This window comes from Sorex fumeus, unplaced genomic scaffold, assembly GCF_029834395.1.
Source record: "Sorex fumeus unplaced genomic scaffold, SorFum_2.1 ptg000047l, whole genome shotgun sequence".
In the NCBI taxonomy this organism is placed as follows: domain Eukaryota; kingdom Metazoa; phylum Chordata; class Mammalia; order Eulipotyphla; family Soricidae; genus Sorex; species Sorex fumeus.
In genome coordinates this window covers 3,768,365-3,791,221 of record NW_026606104.1, presented here as the reverse complement: position 1 = coordinate 3,791,221, position 22,857 = coordinate 3,768,365, and the positions used below count along the sequence as shown (strand labels likewise).

At 44.0% G+C, this 22,857-nt stretch overlaps 1 protein-coding gene across 1 annotated transcript in view; it reads left to right on the top strand.

Moving 5' to 3' along the window:
• NUP210L (nucleoporin 210 like) overlaps positions 1-22,857 on the top strand; it is a 100,177-nt gene that overhangs the window by 67,530 nt on the left and 9,790 nt on the right. Inside the window, exons 28-35 of the mRNA XM_056122801.1 lie at positions 2,720-2,878; positions 6,391-6,482; positions 9,163-9,337; positions 10,886-11,061; positions 13,527-13,744; positions 17,062-17,198; positions 18,808-18,934; positions 21,073-21,222. Coding sequence (XP_055978776.1) covers positions 2,720-2,878; positions 6,391-6,482; positions 9,163-9,337; positions 10,886-11,061; positions 13,527-13,744; positions 17,062-17,198; positions 18,808-18,934; positions 21,073-21,222 — 1,234 coding nt within the window. The remainder of the gene's footprint in view (positions 1-2,719; positions 2,879-6,390; positions 6,483-9,162; positions 9,338-10,885; positions 11,062-13,526; positions 13,745-17,061; positions 17,199-18,807; positions 18,935-21,072; positions 21,223-22,857) is intronic.

The following is a 22,857-nucleotide window of genomic DNA, read 5'->3' as shown; positions in this document are numbered from 1 at the left end:
TGCTCAAGGAGTCAGGGATCAAACAGCTTCAAGCTGGCTTAGCCAGCACTTTAACCGCTGAACCATCTGTGGACCCTCTCTAGTTTGTTTGTTTTATTTTTGTGTTTGGGCCAAACCTGGTAGATCCCAGGAACTATTTCTGGCTCTGTGCCCAGGAGTGACCCTTCGCAGTGCTGAGGGATCAGTTGTGGAGCTAGGGGTTTAAACTGGACTCTGCAGGATGCAAGACACCACACACACACACACACACACACACACACACACACACACACACTCACTATCTCTAAAGCTCCCTTTCTAATTCTTTTATGTAAACCTCACTCTCTTCTTAGCAGTAAAAATAACAGAGTCATGCAGTGGTTTTCTTCTCCTGCCTCAGACCCTACAGAGGCAAACAGGGTGGTGAAATAGGGAACAGAAAGGTCTCCCCTCGTCCACAAAGTAGATATCCTGCTCTCTGATGTCACCATTTAGAGATCCACTTAGCTCAAACACCTATTAACAGATGTTCTCTCACATAGTACTGTCTTTGGGGACCCCAGCTGGTAGTTCCAGGGATAGCACCTGCTTTGAAAGTGTAAGGCCGCGAGTTTGATCCCTGGAGTAACCACCTGCCTAGAGATCAGTCTTGTTGGCTCAGCTCTTTGTGATTCTGGCATGTTGAGTGGTTCCTGGCTACACTGAAGCCAAGTGTGTGTGGGCACCGCAACTCCAGGGAGTGCGACAGACCCCACAGCTAGGCACAGTTATCCTCTCAAGAACAACGAAGGGAGGGAGGGGAGAAAAAAGACTTTCTTTCTGGAAGCTGACTGATCCCTGTAAAAAAGCAAATGGGGTGGGGCTGGAGCAAGAGCACAGCGGGTAAAGCGTTTGCCTTGCAAGCAGCCGACATAGGTTCGATTCCCAGCATCCCATATGGTCCCCCAAGCACCACCAGGAGTAATTCCTGAGTGCATGAACCAGGAGTAACTCCTGTGCATCGCTGGGTGTGACCCTAAAAGCAAAAAAAAGGGAAAAAAAAGCAAATGGGCAAGTTTTTAAAGACTTCTTACTTTAATGTTTTGAATTTTTGTTTTATTTGAGGGCCACTCTAGCAGTGCTCAGGGCCTGCTCTCAGCTCCACGCTGAGGGTCAGCTCCTGGTGGTGCTCAGAGAACTGTTTGGTGCCGGGATCAAACCGGGGCTTCCTACCTCCAAAGCATATACTCAAGTCCATTGAAATAGCTCACCAGCCCAGAACTGGACATTTTTTTGTGTAGGGGAGGAGGGAAAGGCAGCTTTGGAACTTGGAACTCTGTGAGTCGAAAGACCTAGAAGGAAGATGTTGGGGCTTGGAAATAAGAAGATAGGGGAACTAGAACATGAACTGAGTGCCAGAAGGTAAGTAGGCGCCATCTACAATTTGCTTAGCGTTGGTCCTACCTTCCCTGTTACTGGAAACCTGTCTGTACCAGCTGAGATTGGGATGGTGGGTGAATAAGTGGGGGCATGGTTAGCTAGTTTCAGCATTAACCCAAAACTGGAGGTTTTCTCTTGTTTTGGTCTTTGGTGGGGGGCTGGAGGGTAAGTGAAAGTACCAGGGATCAAACCTGGGAACTCACTCATGCAAAGAAATTGCTCTCCTGCTGAGTTACAGCCCTGGGCTCTGGAGAGTTCCTTTTTGGTGGTTTTCCTTGCTTATTACAATGAATTCCAGGAGTGCATTACTTCACTTCTCTCCCAATTCAAGCTCACTGTCTGAAGCTTATCTATTATTTATGACGACCTCACTAAGCAGTGCTTGGATCTGACCGGCCACCCCAAGCTGTATTACGGGATCTGGATGAAATGGAATCTAAGTTAGGGCCTCACACTTTCTAGCATGTGCTCCACCACTTTCCTTTCTACTTGTCCACTGGACCCATTTTTTAAAGGCTCTTTCTTTGCTTCATCTCCTAAAATTAATTGACTTTGAAGTAACCTGAGAATCCTACCAGGAATTTCCAGAAATAGTTGAGTACTGTTAACAAGTATTTGCTTTAGAGGTGACTGTATTGCTAGGAATATTAAAAGAAATAACTACAAAAATAAGCCTGGCTCTTCTTGGTATATTTGTTTTCTTAATTGTGTTTATTCGTGAATATTTCTCTTTTTGGTTTGTTTCGTTTTATTTGTTTGTGGCCATACTCAGCGTTGCTTAGGAACTACTCCTGACTCTGCACTCAGGAATTTCTCCTGGCAGTGCTTGGAGCCTATGAGATACTGGGGATCAAACCTGGGTCAGCCACAAGTGGCCACATGCAAGGCAAGTGCCTTGCCTGGTACTCTCTCTCCAGCTCCATATTTCTTTTCATTTTGGGTAGATTGAGTGGCATTTAGGATCATATCCCATGGTACCCAGGGTATACTCCTTTCTCTGTGCTTTAGAGAGATCCCTGGCAGTGCTTGGAGGATCATATATGGTACCAGGGATTGAACCAGGATTGGTCACACAAAATAAATACCTTAACCTCTGTACTCTCTCTCTCCAGACCTCATGAATATTTGGGGGTATAGTGGGGAGGTTGGGCCATACCCAGCTATGCTCAGGGCTTACTCCTGGCTCTGCATTTGGGGGTATTCCTGGTGAGATTCAGGGGATTGAAGCCAGGTAGGCTGTGTAAGGCAAGCACCCTGCCCGCTGTCCAAGCTCTCCAGCTCCCCTCATGAATATTTCTCCACCCATCCCCTCCCTCTCTAGGTTTTTCTACAGCTCCCAGTAGAGAATAACTTTGCTATGGTTGTCCACACAAAATCAGCTGGTCGAACCAGCATAAAAGTCACCGTCCGCTGTATGAATAGCTCATCTGGGCAGTTTGAGGGGAATTCGTTGGAACTGTCCGATGAAGTTCAGATACTGGTAAGATTCCAAAGCTACATTCTGTTTTTATTCTTCTAAAAGAAAGTTATGTTCTCTTATCTATGGAGAACTTAGTCTGGATAGAGATAAAGATCCCTGAAATAAGTTTATCGTTTCTTTAAACACACACACACACACACACAGATTTTAATGGTCTAAAAACCTCAACTTTGTTACTTTAGTAAAATGCAGAGTGCATTTTCAGCAATGTTGCAGTCACAGATTCTAAGTTCTCACACCACACACAACTCGGAGGTGCTGTCATTGGGCTATGACTGTACTGCATCAAGACATTGTTGCTTGAAAAAAATTACTCCTTAGATTCCACCAGTCTCTCCTGTTCTCGTTTTCTGGACATCCTTTGAGACAAAGTTGTATTGATCTGATTCCAAGTTTCCTGAGGAGTCTAACTCATGTCAGCATCATTCTGATTTGACATACCTGCCCCAACTTTCTGTACACATTAATGCTTTCTAGATTCTAGAACTTGAAGAAAACCAACAATCAAAAAAGCAGCCCCAACCCAAGCACAAAAATGTGTAAGTCTGCAACTGTACCTCATGATGTCTCACTATTAAAAAATAAATTAATTAATTAAAAAAAAAGCAGCCCCACGGTTAACAGGGACATGAACATGAGATCATTTCTTCCTCTCCCCATTCTCTCTTCTTTCAGTAATTCTGTTTGGTTGTAGACAGTATCTTTCTATTCAAGTCTTTGAAGACCAAACCAGCACTGTCAATGGTATGGACCTACTCCTGGGTTCTGCAGGATAAAGGAGCACTCAAAAGTCTTCTGTCTTGGGGGCCTGAACAATACAGTGGGCATGGAGCTTGCCTTGCATTTAGCTGACCTGGTTTTGATCCCCAGAACCCCATATGGTCCTCCTAGCCTTCCAGGAGTGATTCCTGAGCTCAGGGCCAGGAGTACGCCCTGAGCATCTCCAGGTGTGGCCAATGCACCCTGCACACATATACACAGTTTCCTGGCACAGCAGTGATTAGAGGGAGTGCTGTGAAATTCTAGATATAAAACTGATATCCTAAGGATACGAGAAGGGGAAATCCAGAGATTGAGCAGTGATTTGTGCCCTTGTTTGTAAAGTTCATTAGGAGTGCCACAGTACTATTTGCTGAAATATCTTCTTTCACAAATAGGATAGTTGCACCTTCACTTGGTAAGGCTTTAGGTTCATTACACACATCTTCTTCCTCTCTATCTTTGTTTGTTTGTGTTTTTAGGGGTTTTGTTTTTCTGGGGGGGAATCCCACAGGTGCCCACAGATCACCCCTGGTGGGGCTTAGGAGACCATATGTGGTTCTCAAGATTGAATCCATGTCAGCAGAGTACAAGGCAAGTATCATATGTGTACTATCTCTCCAACCCTTCCTCTTTATCTTCTACAAAAGCTGTGGCTTCATCTACACCTTGGCTTCATCCCCCAGGACTGCCTCAGTGCATAGGGGTGGTTGGACAGGAGAAGCAGTTATGCCTGCAAAGAAATTTCCTGACATGGCTGTTCAGTTGTCCACCCCTGATCATGAATGCTCTCAGCCATGCCAGTTTTGGGGGTATTTTTAAGTTTTTGAGGGGTTATTTTGTTTTATTTTGTTTTTTTATATTTGGGTTTTTTTTCTTTTTGGGTCACACCCAGCGATACACAGGGGTTAGGCCTGGTTTTGCACTCAGGAATACTCCTGGTGGTGCTCGGGGAACCATATGGGATGCTGGGAATCAAACCCGGGTCAGCCCCCTGCAAGGCAAACATGCTACCTGCTGTACTATCACTCCAGTCCCCAACAGCCATGCCAGTTTTATAGTTTCTAGGTCTTTGTCATTCCTCATCATCACACCTATGTAAGTATAGATATTAAAAACTTAGCACAGGGGCTGGAGCAATAGCACAGCGGGTAGGGCATTTGCCTTGCACGCGGCCAACCCGGATTTGATTCCCAGCATCCCATATGGTTCCTTGAGCACCGTCAGGAGTAATTCCTGAGTGCAGAGCCAGGAATAACCCTTGTACATCTCCAGGTGTGACCCAAAAAGAAAAGAAAAAAAAATTAGCACATACACAAAGAACACAGATCATGAACACCACAATTAAAGAGGAAATCATTTTCGAGGTATTCTGCAATCAAAGATACTACATTTCCACTTATCTATTTTCACAGGTAGTAAGAAAATAGAAGTTAGAAAATCTTAACTTCTGGTATGATATAAGTATAAATATTAGGTCAAGTATGGGATGTGGCTCAAAGACCAAGTGTATGCACAGGTGACCTGGACTCAATCTCTAGCAATACACACACACACACACACACACACACACACACACACACACCAATAGTTGCTATTGATGTTCTAAAAAAATTTTTTTTAATGATCATTGGATGAAACAAGTAAGTTCTCTAATTCTGTTTTGTTTTTGTTTTTGTTTTTTTTCTTTTTTGGGTCACACCTGGCTATGCAAAGGGGTTACTCCTGGCTCATGCACTCAGGAATCACTCCTGGTGGTGCTTGGTGGACCATAAGGGATGCTGGGAATTGAACACCGCGTGCAAGGCAAACGCCCTATCTGCTGTGCTATCACTCCAGCCCCAGTTCTCTAATTCTGAAGCTGGGACTGATTTTTTTTTCTTTCTTTTATTTTTGCTTTGGTTTTTTAATTCATTAAAGGGTAACAAGAAAAATATCTTACTAGGAAGTAGAAGACCTAAATAATGTCCCTTGCTAACTTACTATAATAGGTTCTTTATTCTCAAATCTCTTTTCAATTTACCAAATCTAAAATTAGAAAGTCCAATTTTATTTTATGCATAATATGTAAGTAACATAATAATGTGGTAAAAATACGCTTTGTCACATGCCAAGTCCCATAGAGTCAAAGCAGGGTCAACAATATTTATATATTCTAGAGCAGTGTTTCTCTGCCATTGGCCATATGACCCCCTCTGGGCCCCCAAGATTTTCAAAGGTGGCCACAGGTGAAATCACATAAAAGGTGGGGGTGGGGGGGCTGGAGCAATAGCACAGCTGATAGGGTGTTTGCCTTGCACTCAGCCGGCCCGGGTTCAATTCCCAGCATCACATATGGTCCCCTGAGCACCGCCAGGGGTAATTCCTGAGTGTAGAGCCAGAGCCAGGAGTAACCCCTGTGCATCGCCGGGTGTGTCCCAAAAAGCAAAAAAAAAAAAAAAAAAGTGAGGAGGGTGGGTGCAGGGAGCCAGAGTGTGAGACCAGTGATCCACTCCATAGGGCAGGAAGGCCACAGGAAGGAACCAAGATTGGAAGGGGCCACAGTTGGAGAAAGGCTGGGAATACTGATCACCTGTTTCCAAACTATTTTTGTTACCACCAAAAGACATCTATAACCTATAAGCAGTCACTGCCCAAACACAAATACCTAGATGTGTTTTCAGTGTCTGACTAATTTGGAGTTGTTTACATGTAAATTAAGGTCATTAGTTGTCTTTCCCAGAAATGAAGAAAACATTATTTTCTCAATGTAGGTATTTGAAAAACTCCATCTTTTCTACCCAGAATGTCAGCCTAAACAAATTCTGATGCCTATGAATTCTCAGCTCAAGCTCCGTACCAACAGGTAAGGAAAATAAGAAAGGCAGAAAGATTCTAATTTTAGGGGCCAGAAAGATAGTACGGAGGGTAGGATGTTTGCCTTGAACACGGCCAATCCAGGTTCTATGCCTGGCATTCCATATGGTCCTTGAAGCACCACGGGGAGTGATTCCTGAGTGCAGAGCCAAGGTGTGGCCCCCAAAATGTAGATTCTAAGTTTACCCCTAGAAAAATATTCTACAAAGAATTACTGCCTTCTATATGATTTTTCTAATCCAAAAAAGATCTTTTTTAACTTGAGGTGAAAGTCACATGACATTAAAACAATTCTTTAGTTTGGGAGGTACACCTGGAAGTTCTTAGAGATCTCTCCTAGTAGTGCTGGGGAACCACAACTTCTGGGGGACTGAACCAAGTCTCTGCATGCAAAGCATACCCTTTGAACTATCTCTACAGTCCTAAATGAGCCATTGTAAACTGTATGATTCAATGGCATTTCATATATTCATAATATTGTCACTTGATTTCTTTTGTTTTTTTTTTTTAGAGGCCACATCCAGAGATGCTCAGGGCTTTTTTTAGGCTCTACTCTCAGGGACTACTCCTGGTGGGGCTCAGGAAAAAATAAGTGGTACCTGGGATCAAACCTAGGTTTGTTAAGTACAAGGCAAGTTCCCTACCCACTGTACACTCTCTCCAATATTGTCACTTATAACCATCACCTGTCTCCAAACTATTTTTGTTACCACCAGAAGAGACCTATAACATATAAGCAGTCACTGCCCATTCTCATGTCCCCTGGCAGACACTAATCCTTTTCTCTATAAATTTATTTTGTATACTGGAGCGATAGCACAGCGGGTAGGGCGTTCGCCTTACAAGCGGCCAACATGGCCGACCCGAGTTCGATTCCTCCACCCCTCTCGGAGAGCCCGGCAAGCTACCGAGAGTATTCGATATGCCAGACACAGTAACAACAAAGTCTCCAACGGAGACGTTACTGGGCCCGCTCGAGCAAATCGACGATCAACGGGAGGGCCTTTACCTTTACCTTACTTCATAGAAATATATAGACTCATATATGTGACCTCTGTATAGACTTATTTTTCTTAGGTTTAGCCACATTGTAGTATCTGTCAGTGTTTCATTCCTTTTTCTGACTAAATTATACTCCATTTTATAAATAAAACATATTTGTATCTATTACTCCTTGGTATACATACCTTTGCTTTTGTCTTTTGGCTATTATGATTGTGAGATCCATTGTTTTCAACATTTTGTTTTTGTTTTTGGGCAGCACCCAGTGATGCTCAGGGGTTATTTCTGCCTCTGAGCTCAGGAACTACTCCTGACAGTGCTCAGGGACTCTATTGGAGACTGGCGATCAAACCTGGGTCAGCCCCGTGAAAGGCAAACACTCTACCCACTATACTATCTCTCCAAACCTGTTTCCAACTTTTGTATGTTGTATAGATTCTAACTTTATCCCTAGGAAAACATTCTACAAAGAATTACTGCCTTCTAGATGACTTTTTTAATCCAAATATCTTTTAAACTAGAGGTGAAAGTCATATGAATATTAATTCATGTACATAGTAATTTTTTTTCCTTCCTGTTTTTTTTTTTCGTCTTTGGGGGGCTTGGGGGCCAGGAATGGTACCTAGAGCCTTATGCATGAAGGACATGTGCTCTGTCACTGAGCTACACTCCTGGCCTCATTACATGTTTTCGATTTCTTTGGTCAAATAATTTTTTATTTTTACATAAAAAGGTTTATTTAAAAGTAGATGGGTCGGAGTAATAGTACAGCAGATAGGGAGTTTGCCATGCTCATGGCCGACTCAGCTTCAATCCCCAGCATCTCCTATGGTCCCTCAAGCCTGCAGGAGCTATCTCTGAGTGCAGAACCTGAAGTAAGCCCTGAGTACTGCCCAGGATGGCTCCAAACCAAAAGCAAACAAACAAGAAAAAGTAAAAGGGAAAGGGAAAGAAACTCCCACCTAGGGAAGAACTTTGCATAGCCGGTCAAATAATTTTCAATGATAACTATGTAATGGAGGGACTGAAGAGATAGTATAGCAGGTAGGGAATTTGTCTTGCATGCAGCCAATGCAGGTTTAATCCCCATCATCTATATGGTCTCCCCAAGCTTCATCAGGAGTAATGCTTAAGTGCAGAGCCAGGAGTAAGGTGGGGGGGTTGGCTTTTCGGGTCACACCCAGCAGTGCTCACTCCTGGCTCTGCACTCAGGAACTATTCCCAGCGGTGTTCAGGGGACCAAATGGGATGTCGGAGATCGAGCCTGGATTGGCCACATGCAAAGCAAATGCCCTCCCCACTGTACTATCAGTCCAGCTCCCAAGAATAAGTCTTCAGTGTGACCAGTAAACAATCAAACCAACAAAACCCAAAACCCGAAACCTATGTAGCACTGCACTGTAGCACTGTCCTCCCGTTGGTCAACTTGCTCAAGCTGGCACCAATAACGTCTCCATTGTGAGACTTGTTGTTACTGTTTTTAGCATTTCAAATACATCACAGGGAGCTTAAAAACTATGTAATGAGTTTTTATTTACTCCAGACAGCAACTTCTACCTGAGAAATAAGCACACAGTTTCCTCAGAAATCCCCTACACTGGGCCAGGCAATCTTAGCTCCTTTTTTCTTGGTCCCCAGAGATGCCACTTGCTCCATTTGTTCCTTAGGGAAGGGGCCGCCTTTGTGAGTTCCCGTGTCCTCAAGTGTTTCCCTAATTCATCCGTCATTGAGGAGGATGGCCAAGGGCTCCTGAAAGCTGGTTCCATTGCAGGTACTGCGGTGTTGGAAGTTACTTCCATAGAGCCCTTTGGAGTCAACCAAACAACAATCACCGGGGTCCAGGTGAGTGAAGAAACTTACTCAAAAAATAAAACAAAACAAAACAAAATAATGAGGAGCCAGAGAAATAAGTAAGGGGCTAAGCCTTGCATTCCACTTACCCCCAGTTTGTATCCCTGGCACCACACATGGTCCCTAGCACCACCAGAGGTCACTTCTGAACTCAGAACCAGGAATTGACCTAAGCGTTACTGAATAACGCTCAAGCCTCAAAATAAATAAATGAATAAATCGAAGGTTTTTAATTTCAAAATAAAAGAAATAGAGGGCCGGGATGATAGTACATTTGCCTTCCATGCAGCCAACCTGAATTTGGTCCCTGGCAGCCCATCTGGTCCCCTGAACCTGCCAGGAGTGATTCCTGAATGCAGAGCCAGGAATAATCCTGAAGCTCCACCAGTATGACCTAAGTCCCCCGACCAAAGAGAGAGAGAGAGAGAGAGAGAGAGAGAGAGAGAGAGAGAGAGAGAGAGAGAGAGAGAGAGAGAGATACCAATCCAAAGAAAGGGTACAGGAGATAAGGCACTTACCTTGTACACAGCTGACCCTCGTTCAATCACTGGCATCACATATGGTCTCCCAAGCACCAGTAGGTGTGGGTGGCCCCAGCCCTCTCTCCCCGGTACCAAAACACCAAGGCTTTTAAAATCAGTTTCCCAGGGCCAGAGAGATAATATAGCAGGTAGGGTATTTGCCTTTCACGTGGCCAACCCTGGTTTGATCCCCAGCATGCAATATGGTCCCTCGAACAAAGCCAGGAGTAATTCCTGAGTACAGAACCAGGAGTAAACCCCTGAGCATTGCTGGGTGTGACCCAGAAAGCCAAAAAAGCAATTTCTATAGAAGAACCAGAGAGACAGTACAATGGGTAAAGTGCTTGCCTTACATGAAATTGACCTGGGTTCGGGGCTGGAGTGATAGCACAGCGGGTAGTTGCCTTGCACACCGTTGACCCAGGTTTGATTCCCAGCATCTCATATGGTCCCCCGAGCACCAGGAGTAATTCTTGAGTGCAAAGCCAAGAGTAACCCCTGTGCATTTCCGGGTGTGACCCAAAAAGAAAAAAAAATTGACCTGACTTCAATTCCTTGCATAATAGTCCCCAGAGTCCAGAGCTACAGGAGTGATCCCTGAGTGCGGAGCCGGGCGTCAGCCAGGTATGGGGTTACAAATAAACAAACAAAAAGCTTTTTCTTGTTCTAGAGAGATAGTACAGGAGTTAAAGCATTTACTTGCCTTACGTGCAGCCAACCTTGATTCAATCCCTAGCATCACCTGTGGTTCCCAAGCACCTCCAGGGCGCACTCCTGTGCACCGAGCCAGAAATAGTCGCTTGAGTACCACTGGGTGTGGCCCAATCCCCACAAAAAGCAATCAGTTTCCTTTACTGTCATTTTTCTTTTTCACTGTGACTTAGGTCATCTCAGCTGATCAGCTGATCCTTGGCAAAAAAATGAATACCATTTTCATCACTGATTCTAAATCTCAGGGTTGGGTTGAGGACTTCCCCAGCGCATCCTTCTCTGTACCATTAGGTTTTGTCTCCCACAGGTGGCACCGGTGACATACCTGAGAATGAGCAGCCAGCCCAAGCTGTACACCACCCAAGGAAGGAGCCTATCTGCCTTTCCCTTGGGCATGTCGCTCACCTTCACTGTTCAGTTTTACAACAGCATCGGAGAGAAGTTCCACACACATAATACCCAGCTTTACTTGGCTCTGAACAGGTATGGAAGTGAAATAAATGGTGCTGACAGCTTGGGAGAAATCTTGCAGACAATGGATAATCTCTGGCCAATTCCTTTCATGTCCTGCATTTGGAATCAATCTTTATTTCTTTCACTGGCATAGAAAAATGAAAAACCTGAGATGTAACTCAATAGTGGAGCATTTCTCTTATATAAAGTTCTAGGTTCAATCCCTGGTATTGCCAAAAAAGAAAAAAGAAAGAAAGGAAAGAAAATGGGGGCCAGAGTGATAGTACACTCTGGCACCGGCTGAACCAGGTTCAATCGCTGGCATCCCATGTGGTCCCCTGAAACCCACAAGGAGTAATTCCCGGGTACAGAGCCAGGAGTAACCCCTAAGCAATGGCAAGGTATGGCTCAAAATACATTTTTTTAAATTTTTAAATGGGGGAGGGGAAGGAAAAAACCCAGAATGGCATCATCTGTTCAGTGACAGTAAATTTCAAGGTGTTTTAAATCTGTCAAGGGGAACCAGAGCAGTAGGACAGCGGGGAGGGCGTTTGCCTTGCGCACAGCTGACCTGGCTTCAACCCCCGGCATCCCAGATGTTCCCCTGAGCACTGTCAGGAATAATTCCCGAATGCAGAGCCAGGAGTAACCCTGAGCATTGCTGTGTGTGACCCAAAAAGCCAAATAAATAAATAAATTTATCAAGTTCTACTTTACAAAAAGCTCCCAGAGGGGAGAAACTAGAATATTACCAGAAACTGTCCTGGAAACTGTCCTGAAATTTACTTATTCAAAATAAGCAAAAGTGTGTGTATGTGGGGGTAAATGGGGGTAGAGAGATAGGACAGCAGATAAGGCATTTGCCTTGCATGCAGCCCATTTGAATTGATCTCCAGAGCCCCATATGGTTCCCCATGCCCCACCAGGAGTCAAGGAGTCATTCCTGAGTGCAGAGCCAGGAGTAAGTCCTGAGCACAGCCAAGTGTGGCCCTCAAAAAAAACCACCAAAAAAAATTTTTAACAAAATTAAGAAGGGCTGAAGAGATAGTACAGTGGGCAGAATGCTTGCATGGTACACAGCCAACCTGAGTTTGATTCCAGCACCCCATATGATTTCCTGCACCCCTCTGTAAGTGATCCCTAAGCAAGAGCCATGAGGAAGCCCTGAGCACTGCTGAGTTTGACCCCTCAAAAAGATGTTTAATTAAAGGGGCCAAAGAGATCACTCAATGAGTGCATGCTCAGAGCACAGAGCTAAGAGGAGACCCTGAGCACTCCTGAGTGTAGCCCCCCAAGCCATAAATTAGTTAATTAATTTTAATTAATTAATTAAAAGGCCCTGAACACAAGCCAAGAGTAACCCCTGAATACTACCTGGTACAGCCTAAGAACAAAAGCAAATACATGACTGCTACTTCTCATGTCTGTGGTGAAGGGAAGAAATCATATTTTCAGATGACTCATAAAGGGCAAAGAAAAAAAACCCAAAATTTAAAAAAGAAAAAAAGAAAATACATTCAAAAGGCCAGGGATGTAGCACAGTAGCAGAGCACACGTGTCTTATGTTTGTAAGACCCTGGGTTCTATCCCTGACACTGCAAAAATAATTTTTAATCCCTTTTAGCACTGTAGAAACAAATATAATATATATAGATATATATGGAAATATATATGGATAGAGAGATAGATGTGGAAATAATACATTGACTCCAGGGACCAGAGAGATAATACAGCAGATGGGGTACTTGCCTTGCATGTACCTGGCCTGAGTTCGATCCCCAGCACAGATTATGGTATGGCCAGGTGTGGCCCAAAAAAAAGAAAAGATAAAAGAAATGGCTGGAGAGATAGTATAGTAGGGAGGCTGTCCCCTAGCACACCAGGAGTAAACCTTGAGCACAGAGCTAGGAGTAAGCCCTGAGCACCACTGAGTGTGACCCAAAAACTAAAAAATAAAATAAAGTTACATGGTTTTAGGGCTGGAGCAATACTACAGCAGATAGGGCACTTGCCTTACTCGTGGCTGATCCAGGTTGATCCTCAGCACCCCATCATGTCCCCTGAGCCCTGTCAGCAGTGATTTCTCCACACCACCAGGTGTGATGAAGAGAGGAGGGAAGAGGAAAGGTGGGGAAGTGAGGAAAGAAAAAAATCAGACTGACTCCACAGCCTCTCGTTGTTTACTCCCCATTTTTGGTTTTTTTTTTTTTTTATGTTTGGAGGGTTTGGGCCACACCCAGTGATGGTCAACGTTAACTCCTGGCTCTGCACTTAGGAGTTACTCCTGGTGGATGCTCAGGGATCATATGGGATGCCGGGGGTCAAATCCAGGTTGGCTGTGTACAAGGCAATCACCTTACCTTCTGCACTATCTCTTCCATCCCTTTTTTGAATTTTTGAGTTATTGAATATAAAGTGTTGTGATTGGATCTGCTTCAGACATGTGTCCTAACTATGATCTCTTATCAGAGATTTCTTTTTGTATCTTCTTGCAGAGATGACCTGCTTCTTATTGGACCAGGGAATAGGAACTACACTTACATGGCCCAGGCTGTGAACAGAGGGGTGACACTCGTGGGTCTCTGGGACCGGAGACATCCAGGCATGGCAGATTACATTCCTGTTACAGTAGAGCATGCCATTGAGCCCGATGCCAAGCTTACATTTGTCGGAGATGTCATCTGCTTCAGTACTCATCTCCTCAACCAAAACGGTCTGGTTGGCTTCTCTTTTTCACCTGCACAACTGACAGGGTTAGAAAGCAACTTTGGGGCCAGCGCAATAGTGTAATGGTTAGGGCATTTGCTTTGTGTGTGGCTGACCCAAGTCCAATTCTCAGCATCCCATAGGGTCCCCCAAATAAAGCCAGGAGTAATTCCTAAGTGCAGAGCTAGGCGAAACCTCAGTAGCACCTGATATGGTCAAAAAAAAAAAAAACCCAAAGGGTGGGAATAAAAAGGAACTTAATCCTTGGAGGATTCTTTTTCAAAATTATCTAAAATCTGAGGGTCTTACTGAGAAAGAAGTACTTTCTATTTTCTTAAGTTTTCAGTTTAGCTCAGCAGTAGAGTACTCCTGGAGAGATAGTGCAGGGGTTAAGGTGCTTGTTTTGCACACAGACCACCAGATTTATCTCTAGTACTATGTATAGTCCCCCAAGCACTGCCAGGTGTGGTCCTGAAAACTGAACCAGGAATTAGTTCTAAGTACTTACAGGTGTGGTTCGTGCCCCCCCCTCAAAAAAAATACTGCTCAGTACTTATTTTAAAAAATTTTAGTGATCACAGGTAATTAAAAAAATACAATTTACAGTTTAATACCCATTTCTGCCTACAGCAAACAATTTCAGATCATCCAGTAACATTTATTAAGGGCCTATTGAACACACACACACACACACACACACACACACACATACACACACACGAGAAAGTGCCTAGAAAACCATGCTTATTCCCTCATTCCCAGCTTCTGGAGGACAGTACTGCTAAGGTGAAGAACAGGAGAGGATGAAATAAAAGAAAAGAAGGGGCATTAAGCAGCTTTAGTTTTTGAGAACCACTTGTATATATCCTACTTCATGAGGAACATTTAAAGTATTTGCTCGAGTAAAGGCCCTCCCGTTGATCGTCGATTTGCTCGAGCGGGCCCAGTAACGTCTCCATTGGAGACTTTGTTGTTACTGTGTCTGGCATATCGAATACTCTCGGTAGCTTGCCGGGCTCTCCGAGAGGGGCGGAGGAATCGAACTCGGGTCGGCCATGTGGGCCGCTTGTAAGGCGAACGCCCTACCCGCTGTGCTATTGCTCCAGCCCCAAAGGTAAGGTAAAGGCCCTCCCGTTGATCATTGATTTGCTCGAGTGGGCCCAGTAACGTCTCCATTGGAGACTTTGTTGTTACTGTGTCTGGCATATCGAATACATCACGGGGAGCTTGCCAGGCTCTGCCGTGCAGGCGAGATACTCTCGGTAGCTTGCCGGGCTCTCCGAGAGGGGCGGAGGAATCGAACTCGGGTCGGCCATGATAGCACAGCGGGTAGGGCGTTTGCCTTGCACGCAGCCAACATGGCCGACCCGAGTTCGATTTAAAGTATAACTCCTAAATATATGATCACTATAATAAGGTTTTGGGCCTTGTACTGGACTAAACTATACTTTTGACCAGCAAAGCTATTTTAAGAAATATTTCTGAGTTAAAAGAAAATCAGTCTTTGGGGCTGGAGCTATAGCACAATGGGTAGGGTGTTTGCTTTGCACGCGGCTGACCCGGGTTCAATTCCCAGCATCCCATACAGTCTCCCCTGAACTGCCAGGAGTAATTCCTGAGTGCATGAGCCAAGTGAGATAGCACAGCTGTTAAAGCACTTGCCTTGTGCACAGCTGACCTGGGTCTGGTCTCTGGCACCCCATGATCCCCTAAGCCCTGCCAGGAGTGGTGCCAGAGCAGAGTGCCAGGAGTGATCCCTGAACATGTGGCATAAAAAAGCAACATCATCAAAAAGTACTATACATTGCCTGGATATGTGAGTCTGAATAATCCAACTGAGTATGATTGACTGGGGGATATGAGGCTTTTATTCTATAACTTCCTCTGGGAACAATGGATACACATGTTGAGTAAAGGAAAGTAATTTTAGACCTCTTAGCAGTAACTATATTTTTCATAGTTAATACAAAAGAGCTTTATTCAGCCTTAATCAAATCCACCAATCCTATAACCACTGACTTGCTAGCAACTACTACTGATATATGGTTCAGGGCAATGGACAATCACAGTCACACCCCACGATGGTTGGCCTTTTATTAAAGAGTCATGATTTACAAAGTTATTGATAGTTGAGTTTTAGGCACACAAAAATTCAACACCAATTCTTCCACCAGTGTCAACTTCCCTCCACCATTGTTCCCAGATTCCTTCCCCACCCCAACCTCTACTCCACCCCCATGACCGTCAACTTCACAGGTACATTACAAAGTTTCAGTGGTTGATGCTTAGGTCTCATGTTTCCAGTTTTGTTGGATTGGATCTATGTTTTGGTATATGCCTATACCCATCACTCATATCACTGGCATAACAGAAGCCCTGATGCCTGCAGAACATATTCCCCCCAGCTCTCTCACTCTTGTCTAGGATATTTTTTTTTTTGCTTTTTGTTGGGGGGTGGGGCCACACCCAGCAATGCTCAGAGGTTACTCCTGGCTCTGCGCTTAGGAATCACTCCTGGCAGTGCTTTGGGGGACGATATAGGATGTCTGGGATTGAACCGGAGTCAGATAAGTGCAAGGCAAACACCCTACCCACTATACTATAGCTCTGGCCCTGAAGCAGTTTTTGTTTTTCACTCTTGTCTGTCTATCATTTGGGGTGTTTTCTTGGTTTGTTTGTTTAGCATTCCAAATCCGTACATCTTTGAATAAAGAAGCAAAAAAACTATATGGTAGGATCTGGCATTTCTTTGCTACTTTGAAATTTAAGTCAACGTAAACGAATCTCTTCTCTTGCATTCTTTCTGTTGGTATCAATCAATAGTTTAAAGCAGATTCATCCTGGGGCTGTAGAGATAGCACAGCTGGTAGGTCGTTTGCCTTGCATGCAGCCGACCCAGGTTCGATTCCCAGCATCCCATATGGTCCCCTGAGCACCGCCAAGGGTGATTCCTGAGTGCAGAGCCAGGAGTAACCCCTGTGCATTGCTGGGTGTGATCCAGAAAAGCAAAAAAAAAAAAAAAAAAAAAAAAAAAAAGCAGATTCATCCTTAACAGGGTCTAAACTGAAAAAATAAAATTGTAATCCATTTAAGAATTTTGATATTCTCCAACTAAGTAGCTCCTTTTTTTTTTTTTTGCTAGCATGATATATGGTAAATAGATGAAGAAATTCCCTAGAATTCTAAAACAAAGTTACCTGCAAAACTGAGTGTGTTGCTTGTGCATTCCTTCATGGCCTATTGATTTGGAGTTTGAATGAAGTGATGGTGATCATTAGCATATCAGTTATAGCCAAGTGTATCTCTTATTTCATCTCATCGTAGGTGAACCCGGAATGTGGATGATTTCTGCTGACAATATTCTTCAGACTGACACTGTCACTGGAGTCGGAGTTGCTAGGAGACCAGGGACAGCAACAATCTTTCATGACATCCCAGGAGTGGTGAAAACATATCGAGAGGTAAATCTATGACACTAACGTTGAAGATACTTGGATTTTGTTGTTGTTGTTTCTGTAGTAAAAAGATTTTATTAAAGGATATATATTTTATTTTGTGGGCTGGAGCTATAGCACAGCATGTAGGGCGTTTGCCTTGCACGCCACCGACCCTGGTTTGATTCCCAGCATCCCATATGGACCCCCGAGCACCGCTAGGAGTAATTCCTGAGTGCAGAGCCAGAAGTAACCCCTATATATCGCGAGGTGTGACCCGAAAAGCAAAAAAAATTAAATTAAAATTAAAAACTAAATAAATGAAAATAAACACTGATTTGCATTATTAATAATGGCAGGGTTTCATGCATAAAATATTCTAACACCACACCATCCACCAGAGTGTCCACTTCCCTCCACCATTTTCCAAGTGTCCATATGTCCCCTATCCATATTATTCCCCCCAGGTCCCCTTGCAGTGATATGCTTCCTACTAAAGACCAATTCTCATTTTTTGTTGCCTATAATTCTTAATTGATATGTATGTTTATAAAATAAATACAAATCTAACTATAAAAAATGTGTTGGGGGGCCATATCTAGCAATGTTCAGGAGTTATTCCCAGTGCTTTTCTTGAGGGTTACTCCTGGCAGTGCTGGGGGATGGGACCCACACCCTGCAGTACTTCATAACTCTGAAGACCAGAGTGTTGAGGACTGAATCTGGGTCTCCTGCATGCAAAGCTGTGTGCTCAGCATGCTGAGTTCTCTCTGACTCCAGAGATATTAAAAGCCTTTAGAATAATGGGTCTGAGTGATATACAGCCAGTAGAGACATTACTGGCATGTGGCCAACCCAGGTCCAGGGTCTGAAACCCCATATGGTCCCTCAAGCCCACCAGAAGTGATTCCTAAGTACAGAGCCAGGAGTAAGCCCTGAGCATAGCCAGCTGTGGCCCAAAAACCAAAATTATAGGGAAAAAAAAATTTTTTTTTTTTTGCTTTTTGGGTCACACCCAGGGGTGCTCAGCAGTTACTCCTGGCTTTGCACTCAGGAATTACTCCTGGCGGTGCTTGGGGAACAATATGGGATGCCAGGGATCAAACCCAGGTCGGCCACGTGCAAGGCAAACGTACTATATACTATCACTCCGGCCCCCAGGAAAACATTTTAAATATAAAAAATTTAAATATACTGTTTAAAATACATTTTAAAATACAATTTAATAAATTTAAAATGTTTCTTGTATGTGTGAAATTGTATGACCAGAGAAATAATACAGTGGGTAAGTCCCTTACTTTGCATGTGGCTGACCTGGATTTAATCTCCAGAACCTCACTGGTCTCTCAAGCACTGCCAGAAGTGATCCCTGAGCTGAGGAGAAAGCCCTGAGAATTGTTGGACATGGCCCAAAAACAAACAAGAGCCAAATAGTAGACAAAGACCTCCATTTAGAGAAAGAAATGTCATCAAGAAAAAGAAATGTCATTTTCTTTCATAAAGTGAACAGATGTGATACTGGGATCACTAGGAGGGCAGTTTGCCTTTGCATGAAATAGATATATTTGAAGTCATGAGTGAAAAGGAAGAGGCTCTCACGCTTCCAGGCGCAGACTCTCCTCTGATTTGCTGACAGGTAGTGGTCGGTGCATCAGCAAGATTGACACTCAGTTATGACCTCAAGACTCATCTCACCAATACCCCCAATTCAACTGTGTTCAAGCTCTTCATCACCACGGGCAGAAATGGTGTCAATCTTAAAGGTCAGGAATCTCTAAGTCTGAGTAAACTTATTGTCCCTCAATCACTTACCTTTTGGGATTAATAGTAATCAAAGTTTCCTTTTGGTCCAAATTTTTATTACCTAAACAAATAAATAGTTGAGAGCCATGAAACCTCAAATTATAACTGAATTCATGTTTTGAAATAGGTGTGGCCTAATGTCTTTCTATTTATAATCCTTCCTGATATCAGGAGAGAGCCTAGGCCAGCCATTTTCAAATGTGGCTATTTCAAGATAACCTACAGGAAAAAATCTTTTAATTTATTTTTTCCAATTTTCCCCTTACACTTTATATAAGCACTGTGGTATACAAAGTTATTCATGATGATATGTAACGTACATTTAATATTCCAATGCCAATCCCACCATCATTATACCTTCCCTCCACCATTGTCTCCAATAAGAAACTGTTGGGCTGGAGTGATAGCACAGCGGTAGGGCGTTTGCCTTGCACGCAGCCAACATGGCCGACCCGGGTTCGATTCCTCCGCCCCTCTCGGAGAGCCCAGCAAGCTACCGAGAGTATCTCGCCCGCACAGCAAGAGCCTGGCAAGCTCCCCGTGACGTATTCGATATGCCAAACACAGTAACAACAAAGTCTCCAATGGAGACGTTACTGGGCCCGCTCGAGCAAATCGATGAACAATGGGAGGACAGTGACAGTGAAGAAACTGTCACTGTCACTATCCTCCCATTGTTCATCGATTTCTCGAGCGGGCCCAGTAACATTGTGAGACTTGTTACTGTGTTTGGCACATCAAATACGTCAAGCCCTTCCAGGCTTTGCTGTGTGGGCGAGATACTGTCGGTAGCTTGGCGGGCTCTCCAAGAGGGGCAGAGGAATTGAACTCAGGTTGGCCATGTTGGCTGCGTGCAAAGCAAACACCCGACCCGCTGTGCTATCTTCCAGCCCCTCATATAGCACACTTTTAAACAGTTGGCTAATCTTCAGAGTAGTTTAATTTTGTTTACTAATTCTGTTTCTCTAATACAAATCTTTACTTTGCACTATACAGGAACATTAAAAAAAAACAATCTTTCATTTATTTCATTTTGTTTTTGTTTTCAGTGGGGTCACCCTCCGTGATGCTCAGGGATCCTCCTGGGTCTGGACTCAGGGGTCACTCAGGGAACCATATGTGGTGCCGGGATGGAACCTGGTTCATCTGTTTGCTATATATTCTAGGGGCAGGTGACCAAACCATAGCACTAATTTTTGGGTGGGGTATGTGGTTACTGTTTAAGTTACCCCATCTAATGACATTCTCAAGATCTTTGACCTGAATCACAATACTAACAGAAAACAAACCTTTCTAGCCACCTCCCAACTGTAGTGTTTTGTTTCTTTTTTGTTCGATTTTGGTTTTATATTTAGGTCACACTAAGCAGTGTCCCAAGCTTACTGCTGGCTCTGTGCTCAAGGATCACTCCTGGCAGGGCTCAGGGGACCATATGGGGTGCCAGGAATCAAACCCAGATTGGTCACATGCGAAGCCAATGCCCTACCCACTCTGCTACTGCTCCAGCCCCAGTATAGTCTTTTTCAAATTTCTAATAGTTGAACTATTTCTCTACCATCTATCTTTTCCCCATTGATGAATTCCAAAAAGCTTTGAAAGAGGACACCAACAATGATGTCGATAATGGAAATCCTGCGATAGTTATTTAAAGGCTAGCAGAGGCAAGGGTGATCAGATTTAAATTCTTTTATCTTAATCCCAGCAAAACCAACAGAGCTGGGTAAATCAGAGAACTGATCCTTTTTGTTATTTAATACTAAATGCTTCCCGTCAGAGTCACTCTTTTTAGAAATTTATATAACAAGGTGGGCTGGAGCAACAGCACAGCGGGTAGGGCGTTTGCCTTGCAAGCAGCCAACATGGCCGACCCGAGTTCGATTCCTCCGCCCCTCTCGGAGAGCCCCGCAAGCTACCGAGAGTATCTCGCCCGCAGGGCAGAGCCTGGCAAGCTCCCCGTGACGTATTCGATATGCCAAACACAGTAACAACAAAGTCTCCAATGGAGACGTTACTGGGCCCGCTCGAGCAAATCGATGAACAACGGGAGGACAGTGACAGTGACAGTGATATAACAAGGTAATTATTTTCTGCTTATTAGGATCCTGTACCCCAAGTCAAGCCTCAGCCATTACCACACTACTTCTTCCAGAGACGCTCATGCTATGTCACGTACAATTTAGTAACACTTTGCTAGACATTCCAGCAAGTAAAATCTTCCATGTCCGTTCAGATTTCAGCATGGAAAAAGGTGAGTTCCACTAGATGAATCTGGCCTCCCCTTTGTATTCATGTTTGGGTTTTGCTTTATTTGGGATTTTGTTTGTTTGGGGGACAGTGCACCTGGCAGTGTTCAGGACTTCCTCCTGGCCCTGCACTGAGATCACTCCTGGCAGGGTTTGGAGGACCATATGCTGTGCTGGGGCTCAAACCCAGGTCAGTCATATGCAAGGCGCCTTACCTGCTATACGCACTCTTCAGCACCTGCATTCATATTTGTACTATTGTCATTCTCTTCTTGAATTACATTTATAGTATCTGGCTTCATCTGCTGTATAACTATAAAATCTTTCTCAACCTTTTTTTCCCCCACTACTTTCAAAAAAAATTCAAGACTTTTTTCTCATTTAATTCTTTCCTTTGTGGTGGAAGGGGTTGGGTCACATCTAGTGGTGCTCAGGGACTTTCCCTTTCTCTGTGCCCAAAAGTGACCCCTGGCAGAGCTTAAAGGGACTGCATATGGTCCAGGGGCTTGAGCCAGGTCAGCAGGCTGCTACAAGCTTCTCACTCTCTCTATTGTTTCTCTGGCCCTTAGGACATGCTTTCTTGCAGTCTGTAATTTTAGTAATTCACTGTTTTCTTTGTTCATTCCCATTATCTTTGTGAGGGCTTGAATTATGGCTCATTCATCTTATTTTGTTTTGATTATATTTTTGAGCCACACCCTGCAGTGCTCAGGGCTTACTCCTGCCTCTGTGCTCAGGGATCACTCCTGGCAGGACTCAGGGCACTATACATGGTGTCAGGGTTGACCGCAAGTCTCTCTCTCAGGTCCTCCTCCTGTTGTTGTTTGTGTGTTTTTTACCCCCAGCAATAAGTACACTGTTCAAAATAACAAGTGGAAAATATGAATAGATAGAATGTTGGTGAATAGATAGAATGTTGATAAGACTAAATCAGCTGATCTAAAATGAGAGGATCCATGTCAATCATGATGGCACTACATCTGAGAGCTTCTCTCCAAGGCCTCTTAGTTTCCAGAGGTTAGCAAACATAGAGTACCAAATGCAATAGCTGCAACCAGTACAGACATTGGAGACAGGACAATAAAAAAAAGTCTTTAATGCTTCTTAGTACTGCACAAGTTTAGTTCCTGACGTTCCATTCGATCTCAACTGAACAAACATCTTGAAATGCAGCAGTTATGTGTATCTGGGTCGAGATCTCAACATGACAAACTACTTGGCGCCAGAACTGAGCAGGAGGAAGAGAGCGGCGCGGAATGTCTTCAAGAGCATTGAAGAAGTTGTTAAGAGGATGAAGAGGGCTGGAGTGATTGTACAGCGGGTAGGGCATTTGCCTCGCACGCAGTCGACCCAGGTTCGATTCCCAGCATCCAATATGGTCCCCTGAGCACTGTCAGGAGTAATTCCTGAGTGCGAAGCCGGGTGTGACCCAAAAAGCAAAAAAAAAAAAAAAAAAAAAAAAAAGAGGACAAAGAACCTCCGGCTCTGGGTACATCTTTTCAACTCCACTATTCTTCCTACACTAACATACACCTCAGAGACCTGGGCCCTACGAAAACAGGATGAGAACGCTATTTGGGTATCCCAAAGAAGAATTGAAAGAGCTGTGCTTGGAGTATCATGCTTCAAGTGAGAGAGTG